This window comes from Pagrus pagrus (assembly GCF_965226575.1).
Source record: "Pagrus pagrus genome assembly, chromosome: 9".
NCBI lineage: Eukaryota > Metazoa > Chordata > Actinopteri > Spariformes > Sparidae > Pagrus > Pagrus pagrus.
The window spans coordinates 33,531,983-33,546,891 of NC_140193.1; the positions used below are offsets into that span (position 1 = coordinate 33,531,983).

A 14,909-nucleotide genomic window follows, 5' to 3' on the forward strand; every position below is an offset into this window, starting at 1 on the left:
CAGTCTGGAGCTTAGATTTTGGGAAAAGTAGATCCTGTCTAGTCATGCAGCACTGAGCCTGTTGTTACTGGCCCTCACCCGTGTATATTGTCTGGACTGTGGATGTTTTACCCTCCATGTGTCTAACAGATCCAGGTGTGTGATGATGCTTTGTATGCTTTGAGCTGACTGAGGATTGGGTTCCTCACTTGTCCTGTCTTCAGTGAAATCTATTGTACAGTTAAAATCTCGACCAATGATGAGCTGATCCTGATGGTAGCTTCTCAGCTCGTTTTTCATCAGGGTGAAAAAATGTACCCTTTCTGCTCCACGATTTGGAGCATAAACATTGACAAAGCAGAACACATTATTCTGTATTTCTGCCCGTACAATGAGCAGACAACCCTTCACCACTTCAGTGGAGGATAGAACTGTTGCATTTGCTGTTGTTCTGAACAAGATAGTTACTCCTACACTGAAGTTAGTGCCATGACTGAGGACACATGGACCCTGCCACCATAAGCTCCAGTCTACTTCATCTGCTGGATTTGAATGTGTCTCCTGCAGAAACAACACATCTGCATTTTTAAGTGTGGAAACTTCTGAAATCAGAGCCCTCTTTTGTCTGTCTCTCCCCCCATTAATGTTTAGAGATCCTATTTTAAGACTGCATGAAAAAAGAAACAGACAGGAAAAAGCAAGCAGATAACAGTGAAAAGAGAAACCCAGCATGTGATGCATGATCATGTGTTACTTTCTGGTCCTTCTTCTGATAGTTTTGCCTTTTCAAGATTCAATTCAAGATTCAAGAGGGTTTATTGTCATTCCACCATATACACAGTACACAGTGCAATGAAATAACGTTTCCCAAGAGGCTTCAGTGCAAACAAACAACAGTTTCCGAACCAGGCGGTGATGCAGCTACCCAGGAGGCTCTCTATAGTCCCTCTGTCGAAGGTGGTGAGAATGGGGGGTGGGAGGTGGACTTTCCTCAGCCTTCTCAGGAAGTGGAGACGCTGCTGGGCTTTCTTCACGGTTGAGCCGGTGTTTAGGGACCAGGTTATGTTCTCCGCCAGGTGGACACCGAGGAATTTGGTGTTCTTCACGATCGGGAGCCGTGAATGTCCAGTGGCTCAGGGTCCCTCTGTGTTCTCCGGAAGTCAACAACCATCTCTTTGGTTTTGTCTATATTCAGGGACAAGTTGTTGACTTTGCACCAGGTTATCAGTTGTTTCACCTCCTCTTTGTATGAAGACTCGTCGTTCTTTTCGATGAGACCCACCACGGTCGTATCATCGGCGAACTTGATGATGTGGTTCGAGTCATATAGTGCTGTGCAGTCGTGGGTCAGGAGTGTAAACAGCAGAGGACTGAGCACACAGCCTTGAGGTGCCCCTGTGCTCAGTGTGGTGGTGCTGGAGGTGTTATTCCCAATCCGGACTGTCTGGGGTCTCCCCGTCAGAAAGTCCAGGATCCAGTTGCAGAGGGATGAGTTCAGGCCCAGCAAGCTCAGCTTCATAGTCAGGTGCTGGGGGATGATTGTGTTGAATGCTGAACTGAAGTCTATGAACAGCATTCTTACGTAAGTGTCCTTTTTATCCAGATGGGTGAGTGCTAGGTGGAGGGTGGTGGTGATGGCGTTGTCGGTGGAGCGGTTTGCTCGATACGCGAACTGCAGGGGGTCTAGGGTGGGAGGCAGAAGGTTCTTTATGTGCCTCAGGATCAGCCTCTCAAAGCACTTCATGATGGTAGGGGTGAGTGCGATAGGGCGGTGGTCATTTAGGCAGGACACAGGTGACTTTTTGGGCACAGGGACAATGGTGGTGGTTTTAAAGCACAATGGGACAGTGGCACTGCTCAGGGAGATGTTGAAAATGTCCGTGAGAACATCTGCCAGTTGGTCTGCACATCCTTTGAGCACACTCCCGAGAATGTTGTCTGGACCAGCAGCCTTACGCGGGTTGACTCTGCGCAGAGTCTTTCTCACCTCAGTGGTGGTCAGACGTAGCACTTGTTCGCCGGTAGGGGGGGTGTTCTTCCTTGCCTCCACATCGTTTTCTGCTTCGAACCGGGCGTAGAACACGTTCAGTGCATCGGGCAGGGAGGCATCATTGTCACAGGCCGGTGTTGTTGTCCTGTAGTTTGTGATGGCTTGGATGCCCTGCCACAGCTGCCGTGTGTCTCTGCTGTCTCTGAAGTGGCCGTGTATTTTCTGGGCATGCGCTCGTTTAGCATCCCTGATAGCCCGGGCCAGTGTTGCCCTCGCTGCGCTCAGAGCCTCCTTCTCTGCTCCATCTCCTGCTCTGAAGGCTATATCTCTGGCTCTCAGCAGTGCACGTACCTCTGCAGTCATCCATGGCTTCTGGTTTGAGCGAGTGGTGATGGTCTTGATGACAGTGACGTCATCAATGCACTTGCTGATGAAGCCAGTTACTGATGCTGTGTACTCCTCCAGGTCAGTAGAGCCGTTGGTGGTTGCTGCCTCTCTAAACATTTGCCAGTCAGCGCACTCAAAACAGTCTTGGAGGGCAGAGATGGCTCCTTCTGGCCAGGTCTTCACCTGTTTGTTTGCTGGTCTGGAGCCACAACACTGTTGTCGGCACTGTTTTCGGGCCCACTGGGACGGACCGCGGCTCTCAGGCCACGACACCGCACGGGCCCAGCACTGCCACCGGCAGCGGAGCTTGCACCGGCCGCGGCGGCAGCCACTGCCCCAGTCTGATCTATGCCACCCACTGCATCGGTGCTGTGAGCTTCCGCCTGTTGCTTGTGTGGACAGGCATAACATTTATGTCCCACATCTCCACGCTCAAAACATTTAATCTGTCCAGAGCTGGCATACACCATCACCATGTTTGACTCTGAAGGACACCTCCAGTGTTTGTGTGGGTGAGTCCAGGAACATGAACACCTGCCGCCTGAGAGACTGCACATGGCAAACTTCCCGAACCTCCGCAGTTCTTTCTCCAACAGCTCGTTAGGAATGTATGGCGGGTGACCGCGTGGAGGACAGCGGGGACACCTGCACAAACAGATCTCTGACAAACACAGCAGATGAACCAGAAGATCGTCTTTTAGGAACACAACAACTGCTTTATTCATCCGCGATGCAAAACAGAGTTTGTCGTGTGCCACCTGCTCACCAGCAGCCAACAAAACCTCCTCCACACTAACGCATCTTGCAGGACGATCCTCACTCCCTGCTGGATAGACGGAGGTGGCGTCTCGGCAGACACCATCCCTCCCGAAAACCACCAGACAAACGACTGATCACTAGATCAACACTCAGCAAAAGTATCACAAAGCTTTTTGGTTATCATTTTGTGCTGTCACACAATTAGAAACGGATAGGATTCCGTCTAATAACTTTCTAAACTTAAGTTGTATTTTTCTTGCCACTGACACTTCATATCCAGACGAATTAACACACACGAGTAAAGCATTAAGCATAGAAACAAGGAACTTTGTGCTTACCTGAATATATCAGCTCAATGATTATAAAAACAAGCATTCGATGTCAACACTGAAGCAAACAATATTGAACACCTTACTGTGTACAAGGGGCACTGAGACATGCAACAGTTGTCAATCAAAGACAGTTGACAGATTCCCTCAGAGACATTAATGATTATTTAGACAGGACTCATTAAAGATCGCCATAAGTGTAAGTTATCATTCAAGTAAATAAGCATTGTTTGATAACACTGTAATGATTGTAAATTAATTCTAAAGAAATGGAGAGTTAAGAACAAATAATTGGAAGAATGAATGACATTTACCTAGTGGCTAGCTTGCACCCAGTGGATGTAAATGGTCACCTAATGGGTGGTAGGGGTCACACATAATCTGAAAGTTTAAGGCGTTATCCCAGGGGGGGCAGGTGGGAGCATGACCCCACCATTCTGGGAAAAATATGATTATTGCTTTGCTGACAGGGTGATAGACAATGAGTGTTTGTAAGCAGAGTTACAGCACTACTGTTGATGTCCCCTTCAGGAATTGCTCATGAGAAAATGTCATGTAATTGTCCCTTCCAAAGCTGATTTTGGCCCTGCATGGTTAAAATATTCCGATGAGTTTAACAGACTGGCTCATTACACCTATTATGTACGTTATGTATGAGCAGATGCATAGAAACATCCTGAACAGCATGCTTTTTGTGTATGCAAATACATTTTGCGCATGCGTCATGTGACACCTCCACTGCTACAACTCAATCCCAAGGGAAACACTGATGCTGTGATCAAGTTTCTACAGTTTTGCCAAAAACATAATTAAATTGAAATTAATTGGATTTATCTCCCAGTTCTTATTTCATTAAAACCACAGATGTAACTGATTCTTCCTGTTTAATGAATTTCTCAGTTTGAGCAGCTAACCTTTGACATCAGTCAGATTGGCTTCTGACACTGCTTCACTGAGATCGATGAGCGTTCCCTCTGACTTGCAGCGCGGGAGAGAAGGGTTGTTGGTGGTGGTGGCTCTAATTCGATGGGCAGCCATGTTCAGACTTGTTCACAGTGTTTGCAGTGCTTTCGTTTTGCTAGTGGCCAAGTCAGATGTCAACGGCCTCCCATGATCTCTGAAAGACAGAAAATATTGGGGTTATACAGCATATTTATAAGACAAATAAAGTGTTGTCTAGTTGCCTTTGTTTTCTTGCTTGTTATTTATTACTTAAGATCAGGGCTCCAAGGTGCGACTGTTCTGGTCACATGTGCCCAAAAATCTGTCAAGGGCAACAAAACGTTTTCATTGGTCGCACCAGTTAGCAGGTCTGATTAAAAATGTAGCCTATGAAAATATTGTTTACAAACACCATCTGGGTGTGTGAAGAGTTGACTCTGAACAAATATTAGCCTCTAAACATATTTTCTGTAGAAAGTTTCACTGATAGTGGGCATGCATGTCTGTGTGTGTGGATCTGTGAGACCACACTGTGTATTGCTCCCACATTCCCTGAATGCAAACGAGAGAAAATAGTGAGACATTACAATAGGGATGGGACTATACCAAAATGTCTCTGCACGATAATACACGACAAATAGTCCACTGGGGGTGTGAATCTTTTACAATTTCATTGCGAATCGATATTCAGCATGAAACAATTCTTGATTCGAATTGGATTGAAGGGAGTCCCTTCAAGATGGCTCTAGCGTGTATATGCTGTAAACTGTCCGGGTGCTGCATTACCCTCACAGTTCAGTTCAGCCTTTTTTGTTCTATCAACATCACGTTATTAAAATTTTAAAAATGGGATTTTCGACATCTGAATCTTCGATTTTTTTTTTACCAAGCCCGATTGTCCTCAATACAATATTTATCACGATATTGAAAAAACAAAAAGTCAAATTGAGTCCTTCAATGATATATCTGAGGTGCAGGGCATTTATTATTTGTACAGTACCAGTCAAAAGTTTGGACACACCCTCTCATTCAATGTTTTTTCTTTATTATTATTTTCTACATTGTAGATCAATACTGAAGACATCAAAACTATGAAGAAAAGTGTTAAACAAACCAGAATATGTTTTATATTTCATATTCTTCAAAGTAGCCACCTTTTGCTTTGATGACAGCTTTGCACACTTCTGGCATTCTCTCAATCAGATTCATGAGGTAGTCACCTGGAATGGTTTTCAAAATTAATAAGGTGTGCCTTCTCTTGCCTTCTTAATGTGTTTGAGACCATCAGTTGTGTTGTGCAGAGCTATGGTTGGTACACAGTTCAATACAGTGAATAGCGCTATTCGTCTACTGTTCTAATCCATATTATGGCAAGAACCACTCAGCTAGGTAAAGAGAAATGACAGTCCATTATTACTTTAAGACATGATGGACAGTCAATCTGGTAAATATCAGTTGCGAAAACCATCAAACACATGATGAAACTGGCTCTCATGAGTACCACCCCAGGAAAGGAAGACCAAGAAGCTACCTCTGCTACATAAATTCATTAGAGTTACCAGACTCAGAAACCACAAATTAACAGCACCTCAGATTAGAGCCCACATAAATTCTTCACAGAGTTTAAGTAGCAGACACATCTCAACATCAACTGTTCAGAGGGGACTGCGTGAATCAGGCCTTCATGGTCGATTGCTGCAAAGAAGTCCCTACTGAGGAAGAACAACAAGAGAAAGAGAAGTGCTTGGGCACGTTATTATTTCCTAACTGTATGTTCATGTAGGGGTGTTATGATATTTTGATATTCACAATAACCCTGATATTAAAAAATGAAATAATTATCGTGTTAACAAACATGATAATATCATCTGAATAATCCAGTGAAGATGTTGACCAAGTGCATCTTTTGTTTATGAGTTCATCTGATTGCTGTTCACTAGTAACTGGGTGTTAAAGATGTTCTCCTTATATGCTTTTTTTATAGTTATGGTCACAGAATCTCTCTCCACCTCCCCACACGACAAATTTTGAGGCTATTAAAAAAAAGAGACAAAACACACAGTAAACACAGTTAAAGATAGACTTTACTGGTGTTCCTTTTAAAATGTTTTATAGATATCGCAATAATATTGTTGTTGTGAATTCATTTGGCCAGGATAATCTTGTAGTGAAAATGTGGTGTTGTGACAGCCCTAGTTCAGTGGCTGTCTGGTGTTTTCAATCAATCAATCAATCAATCAATCAAAGTTTTTTTGTCATTTAGCTGTACCAACAAAAGTAGTGCAGCAAAAATGAGATTGCGTTTCTCCGGGATCCCACAAAACAAACACAATAAATACACACAATATATTACTATAATAACTTAAATCTAAAACTATGACTCATGAAGTGCAGTAGTGGGCATGCTCCAGATCAGCAGTTCAACAATCTAACAGCTTGTGGAAGGAAGCTGTTGATTAGTCTGTTTGTACAGCCTTTTCGACTCCAGAACCGTTTTGCTGATGGAAGCAGTTCAAAGAATGTGTGGAGAGGGTGGAAGGGGTCCCTGACGATGTTCAGTGCCCTGCTCCTGCAGCGGCCTAGGAAGAGTTCTTAGACAGAGGGGAGGGAAACTTTGATGACCCTCTCAGCTCCTCTAACTATTCTCTGCAGGGCTTTTTTGTCTGACATACTGCAGCTGGAGTACCATGTCGAGATACAATATGTCAGAACGCTCTCCACCACACCACTATAGAAGGTCCCGAGGATGCTGATGGGATGATGAGAGGCTTGTTTCAGCTTCCTCAGGAAGTACAGTCTCTGCTGGGCCCGTTTCGTGATCCCTGAGGTGTTCTTATTCCAGCTTAGGTCCTGCAAGATCTGCACTCCGAGGAACTTGATGTTCTCCACTCTCTCCACTGTGCGGCCACTGATGCTGAGAGGAGCGTGCTTGGGCTGAGACCTCCGGAAGTCGATAATCATCTCCTTTTTTTTGTCCGCATTTCTCTGCACCAATCGTCTAGGTGTTTAACTGCTTCTCTGTACATTGATTCCTCATTTCTATCTATCAATTTATTATTTAAAGTGCAAAATCACCATGGTACATGGTCTCAATACACTTTGCAGTAAAAACAAGTACAATAATAGACAATAAAAAATAAATAAAACAATAGTAAAATTAAAGCTGCAAGCAGCGATGAACGGGCCCTCGCAGTCCACGCGCGTCGGGGCGTGCTGCCATCGCTACATGCTGCTGTCGGGGCAAGCTGCTGTCGACAGCAGGGCTTGTTCATGCAACAACTTCGGCTGAGGAATGAAAAGTGAATACAGGCAAGCTGTTTTTTCGTCATTTAGCAATAAAAGCGCCGCCTATTGGCCGATTTGTCATCGGGCCATGGAACGCAATTAAAAGAATTGTAGTGGTAATTGGACTGTATTTCATGAAGATATGGAAGACTGTCAGTTTGACCACAATGTGTAGGAAATTGTTGCTTCATATTTTGGGCGTTGTTTGGACTATCAATTGGGCGTTGTTTGGACTACTAATTGTTTTAAGAAGTTTTTGTCAGTAGGGTCCACAGATGCTGTGTGCAAGGTTTGTTGCAAATCGGAGAAATTGGGTGGGAGGAGTTCGAAAAAGTAGGTTAGCGACATTCCGGAATTTGCAAATGGAAATGTACCGCGAAAGTGGGCGTGGCCTACATCACACAATTCAGCTGAATGCAGGGAACACATAGACATAAGGTTTAACAATGTGCACCGTGTTATATGGGAGTTATTAGGCAAAAACGGTTTTGTGTTGATAATAGCGCCACCTGCTGGTCATTTTTGGTGTGTGAGTTACAGGGGCCAGTCTATACCACCCCTATCAATTTCATATCCAAGTATCGAAGTATCGAAGTAACTTCCGCTGAGGAATGAAAAGTGAAGGTAGTCAAGCTGTTCTTTCGTCGTTTAGCAATAAAAGCTCCCCCATTGGCCGATTTGCAGGACATTTTTCACAAACCATCATCAAGCCATTGAATACAAGTAAAAAAACTTTTGTGTTAATGGGACTGTATTTCCAGAGACAGCAGTAACAAGTAGGTCATTAACTACTCTAGTTAGGGCAGTCTCAGTAGAGTGACGAGAGCGGAAACCAGATTGTAATTTTTCAAAGAGATTGTTGGCAGAAAGGTGGGCAGTCAGTTGATCAGCAACAACTCTCTCAAGTATTTTGGAGAAAAAGGGGAGAGTGGAGACAGGGCGATAATTAGCAAGAACCAGAGGATCGCTATTGGGTTTCTTGAGGAGTGGTTTAATGATAGCAGATTTATAGGATAAGGGGACACACCCCTCAGTGAAGGAAGTGTTTAAGATGGTAAGTAAAGGGCCACTAAGACAAGGAAAAAGTTCCTTACAGAGGTCAGAAGGGATGGGATCTAGTTAACATGTTGTAGGCTTAGAGGCGGCAACCATTGAGGCCAAGGCCTCAGCCGAAATAGGTTTAAACTGTGAGAGTGAACTTGTGGACCAGGATGCAGAGCACTGGTCAGTCATGTTGCTAGAGGACTGCTGGCTAATGATATTGCTCCTTATTAGGGAGATTTTATCAGTAAAAAACTCTAAAAATCATTAGCTGTGATAGCAGGGCTCAGAATAGGAGAAGACTGTGTAAGCCTGGACACAGTATTAAACAGGACCCGATGATTGTTCTTATTGGTTTCAATCAGGTTGGAGAAATAAGAGGATCTGGCAGCAGACAGCACATGTTTATAGCGTTTAAAACTAAGAGTGAACATGCTGTACAAGAAAATTGATTGGAAAAGATAACCGCAAGTCCCCCACCTGTTCTGTCTTGCCTTGCAGAGAATAAGAAGCTATGGTCAGGGGGAGATGCCTCAATAAGAACAGCACTGGCAGTGGAGGAAAGCCAACACTCAGTGAGGAAAAAAAAATGCAAACCATGGTGAGAAATAAGATCATTAATATAAAAAGTCTTGCTGGAGAGTGACCTAATATTAAGTAAGGCACACCTGAGGTCGACAGGGGGAGGAGCTTGAGGGACAGGAACTGTTTTAATGCTAATTAGGTTAGATCTCACCCTTCTATGAGAGCTGAAGCGAGTAACTTTAGTGGGATCAGGGTTGAAGCTATGAGGACAGAGAGAGCGTTTTGACAGGATATCACGCCTGTCAGTAACTCTAATAGGAATATGAGAGCAGATAGGAGTTGAAATCGACATTGGAAATCAGGTTAAAGGATGAGCTACAAGTTTTGCCGCTGCAGAGGAACTAGGTGGAGTAAGGGGGCCAGAGACGGAGATAGTGCCAACACTAGAGATGACACCAGGACCCGCACTGTCAGAGACAGTGTTGTGACAGGAAGACAACGTGAGCAGGGCAGGGTCTTGCTGGGAAAGGCATCATTTCAGGCTAAAAGCAATGAAGTTAATAAAATTGTTTGTTAGTCTTTCAGACCCTTTCCTGTTCAAATGTAGACCATCAAATTTGAAGAGGTCACGCTCAGTCCAAAAACAGTCAAAATTGCCAATAAAACCAAGGCCTGTTGCAGTGGTGAAGTTCTGCATCCATGTGTGCAAACTAAAAAGACGACTAAAGCGCTCTGAGCTTTTGAGCAGGGTGGGAATAGGGCCAGAGAGAACACAACTCTTCCGAAGGCTTTCAACAGTGTGAATCAGAGACTTGAGATCATGGTTGAGTTTGAGGGAGCGTCTGGACATGACGTCATTTGTGCCAGTGTGCAACAGAACAGTGTGAACAGACGGATGGAGATCAAAGATGACAGGTATCAGTTCTATGAAGTCCGTAGTAATCCCACAAGAGAGACAGTAAGTGATGGAGCCTGGGAGATGCACATTTCTAATGATAGGGTCACCAATTATGAGAATTTCAGGAGGTTGATTCTTGCAGCCATTGTCATAGACTGACAATTTAGGAGACAGGAAGAGATGGGAGATGCCAGGGTTTTCCGGAACAGTAGAAGAGGGATTAGAGTCGCTTGCGCAGATGACGTCATCATTGAGCGTCGAGGGGAACGGACCCACGTTGGGCAGTGGAAACGATGGCTGTGGGGCAGGGAGACGAGGCCAGTTTTCTGCAAAGGATACAGATGAAGGGGATGAACACCTTGGACGCTTGTCCTGGGACATCAGTGGGCTAGATGGAGGGGTGCGACGCTTTCTGTGTCGGGAGTTTGGCAGGATTGGCTGCTCCAGAGCGGTGCGTGAGGATGTAGCTGGTAGCTCAATTAACTTCTCCAGTGGGGTGAAGAAGTTTGACAACGGGATGGGATCATCGTCATATTCATCCATGCCAGGGGAAAACAGGGAGAGAGAGACCCATCTCCCCTTCTTAACAACGGTCGTCCAGGAGGAAGAGGGGGCATCGGATGTGCGGTGGACAGTGTTGGCCGAGCTGGGACCATCCTGCTGTAGGGCTTCCACCCAGGCGAGGAGCGAGGATTGGCGCTGGAGGACATCATCCAGGAGGGTCGCAATGGAGCGAAGCTCTGACCTCAAACTGGACAGCTCATGGTCCGCCGGGGTGAGAGGAGGCATACTCAGAGAACGAAGGACAACCGCCAGTGCACTGAAACACGGTGCAGGTCCGCTGAAACAAAGAGAAAACAGCAGCCAGCAGACAGCCAGAGAACGGCGGACAGACCAGGCAATAACGATAATCAGAGACAGGAGAGGGATGTGTCGTGAAGGACACTTACACGCCAGGGCTCCAGCCTGGAGCCCGCAGCAGTGAGATAGCAGATCGACAACGCTGAACGGGAGGGAGACTTACCGGCGAGGGCCCCGGAGGAGGGCCCGCTGATGGCGGAAGCTTCAGGTAAGTCTCCGTCTGCAGGTGTAGCAGGCTTGCTACGACAATCTGTTCGCGGAAACGTTGATAGTTCACAGGTGCTTTTCCTCCAATATTATTTTAGAAACAGTTATTGTGGTGAAAAGTTACATTGGAAGCGCAGCTAGCTCTGTCCAATAACTGCAGAGTAGCTGCTGGATGCTACCACTACAAGCAAACATGCGTGTGTCAGTTTTTGTGTCTATGAATAAGTCCCAACACTGTGGTGTTGATGATGATCTGGTTCCCCTCATGTCTGGATGCACAGTCATGTGTTAGCAGTGTAAACAACAATGGACTGAGTACGCAGCCTTGAGGAGATACAGTGCTCAGCGTGATGGAGTTGGAGGTGTTATTTCCAATACGGACAGACAGAGGTCTCTCCGTCAGAAAGTCCCGGATCCAGAGACGTGTGGCGGTGTTCAGGCCAAGTAGGAGGAGTTTCTCCATTAGTCCCTGGGGGATGATGGTATTAAACGCTGAGCTGAAATCAATGTACACGATTCTGGCGTAGGTGTCTTTCTGGTCCAGATGGGTGATGACTGAGTGCAAAGTGGTGGATATTGCATCCTCTGTGGAGCAATTGAGACGATAAGCAAACTGGTGTGGGTCATGTGATGCAGGGAGGCTGGCTGTGATGTGTGGTTTGACACATCACACATTTGGTTTGGAGGTGATGTTGTGTTTCCTCACAAATGGTTTGTAAAAATATAGATGCAAGTGGCTTTTTGCCAGCTTCAAGCCTATTTCGCTCTAGAAGCTCTTTCAGCCAAAATTCAGCCGCAAGCAGCAATGAGCGAGATTTGGCCAAATTCTGTCTACCAGGTTCTGAGGTTTAAAAATATGGTATTTGTGGGGCTTTGGTAGACCTATTCCCAACCTCAGTATGTTTAAATTTTTATGATGGTGTAATCAAGTAAGCATGAAGATGTTTAAATTTTTTGGTTGATGAAGCCACAATTATTGTTGTGCATAATTTTTTACGTGAAAAACCACTCCCACTTAGACCAATCCAAATGGCACTTTAGACTTTGGTTAATACTCACCCCTATGGATGCCAAAGATGGTGAAATTATAGCAAGCAGATTTGAAGATACATGGTTTTTGTATTTGTGGTACCCCCTGCGTGTTGTGCTACACTTATTTTTGTAGACCTATTCCCAACCTTGACTTGAAGATATCAACCAAGTGTCATGATGATTGGACAAATGGGTCATGAGTTATGGCCAATTTATTTTAAGCCACGAAGCAAAGATTCTGTCCCACAATGCTGTAACCCAAATTTTGTGTTTGAAAAAGTAGATTTGACTTTATGCTAATTAGCACAAATCCAACATGCTCCAGAGGCTTTTTTGTAGAGTACTATCACCTGGACTTGTGTGTCGAATTTCAAGTTAATTTGTGAAAGTTTGTCCAGCAGATTGTGATATATGCGTTGGTGAGAATCTGTGAAATTCTGTTCACCAGGTTCTGAGTTGGAAAACTGTTTTTTGTGGGGCCTTGGTAGACCTAACAACAACAACAACAACAACAATAATAATAATAATAATAATAATAATTATAATAATAATAAGCTGGCACAATTTCAATAGGGTTCTGCCCTTCAAGCTTGAACCCTAATAATAACAAAATGGCACAATCTGAACAATATTATTATTATTATTATTATTATTATTATTATTGTTAATAAACTGACACAATTTCAATAGCCGGTCTGTTTGCTCCACCTAATGAGCCTAGAGACACTCTTGCAGCTAAGGACAGATCTGAAGTGAGTGACCCTGACAGGAATAGCAGAGGCCATGGAGAGAAGACAAAGATGTTGGTGTATTTCACTGCAAAACCACAGCTCAAACACTGCAGAAAACAGACATTACCAGAGCTATTGTAAGAGTTAACAGTTTGAGTCAAGCATAGAGAACACAACCAATCAAGCCAACCAATCAGAGGCGTTGTACAGTGGATCTTAGGAGAACTCAGGTGGGTCTCAGAATAACGTGAGTCTGTCTTCTTGACCTGTATGATTGCACCCTCTGATGTTCAAACAGAACAATACAATGACAACGAGCGATAGTAGAATGCATTTATACGGATTTCCCTTGTTATATCCATGAGCTTTACAGGCATAAAACCCAAATCAACATTTTATCTATTTAAGTTTGTCAACATCAGCACTTAAATGTTTTTCCTCATTTAAATGACAGCACGTTATCTGCACCTTTTTCTGATGTGTTGAAAAATAAAATTGAAATATATTATTGGGTGCACCTACATTATGGACAGGTGCACCCAAATGTTAGGTGTAAAAGGTAGTCTAGAGCTCTGTTTAAGATATACAGTGATCTGTGTGAAAGATCAATCTCAAACATCCAGACTTGCCATCTTCTTGTTTCAAATTTGTCTTGTTGATGTTAATCATGCTCATTACACTGTAGCTGAGATTTTCATCACGCTTTTAAATTGGAATGTTTTTTTAGTTTTCTGATTTTAAACTTTCAGCGTGCTACAAATCAACATGAACTGACCAATAACTGTCAATATAAAGTGGATGTGCATAAATGTGTGTGTGATTCAAGTCTTCTAAATACATCTGATCCTTCAGCCTCCTTGCAGGAGTTTGGATGTTCATGTACAGAATCAGACCAATGGAGCATTTAGAAAATTAATATAAACAGAATGACAAATAATTTCATGCAGCATTTGGGTTGTCTCATTCATATGCAGATGTCTGATGAATGTTTATAGATATCAGATTATTTATTCAGGCCATACTTATACATGATTTCTGTGATCATTAACGCACTGGTAAACTGAGAGGAAAATTCATTATTCCAATCTAAATCTGAGGACCAGACTACTTTTCTTCTTTTCAGTGGCTGAAATGTATAATAGTAATCATAATGATGATTAATAATTAGCATCTTTATGTTTACATTATTGCATTATCACGTGAAATTGTGAAGATTTGTGTTTTGGTTGCCTTGGAATGAGCTTTTTAAAGTGGGCAGGCCTGCTGTCAGGCAGGATCAAAGGGTACAACTAATTTGTGCGGCAGTAGCTCAGTCGGTAGAGCCTTGGCTTGAGGGTGGCCGGTTCAAGTCCAGCTACAGACCACAATATGTGGACTGGTAGCTGAAGAGGTGCCAGTCCACTTCCTGGGTTACTGCCAAGGTGCCCTTGAGCAAGGCACCAGTGTCCCTGGGCGCCTGACATCCTAGTTTGCAGTGTGTGTGTACTTACAATGTGTAGCTAGGTATGGGTCAAATAAAGAGGACAAATTTCAGGTGTGTTTGCATGTTGCATGTAAAAATAACTGACAAAATAAAGATTCTATTCTATTCTAACTGACCCCAGCCCAAGGCCCAGGGGGGATCCATGCAAAGCTGCTCGGTGGACCCTTTAATGGGATCAAGTACAACAATTTACTTACCGATCAATATTACCTTGCCATCTGATACCCCATCCCCCTGCTGTTATTGTGAAATGGTGTGGTCCAAACAGGGTTTACATTAGCCGGTGTATGCCATTTTTTGCTGTTATCACTAGTAATTGTCTGGCAGATGAGAATATCAAGGGCCAAAATGTCCAGTGGGAAATATGCCAAATAAATAAATTAATTAATTAATAGCATTTTAAATGAACTAATAGAGCAGTGATGCCAACTTAGCGACTTTGTCGTTATATTTAGCGAGT

The 14,909-nt window shown here is 43.9% G+C and overlaps 1 protein-coding gene across 5 annotated transcripts in view; it reads right to left on the minus strand.

Moving 5' to 3' along the window:
- LOC311263097 (SH3 domain-binding protein 4) overlaps positions 1 to 14,909 on the minus strand; it is a 183,812-nt gene that overhangs the window by 113,177 nt on the left and 55,726 nt on the right. For all 5 annotated transcript variants that reach the window (XM_084362977.1, XM_084362978.1, XM_084362979.1 and 2 more), the window contains exon 2: positions 4,359 to 4,561. In XM_084362977.1, the coding sequence (XP_084219103.1) occupies positions 4,359 to 4,482 (124 nt within the window). In that variant the 5' untranslated portion in view covers positions 4,483 to 4,561. The remainder of the gene's footprint in view (positions 1 to 4,358; positions 4,562 to 14,909) is intronic.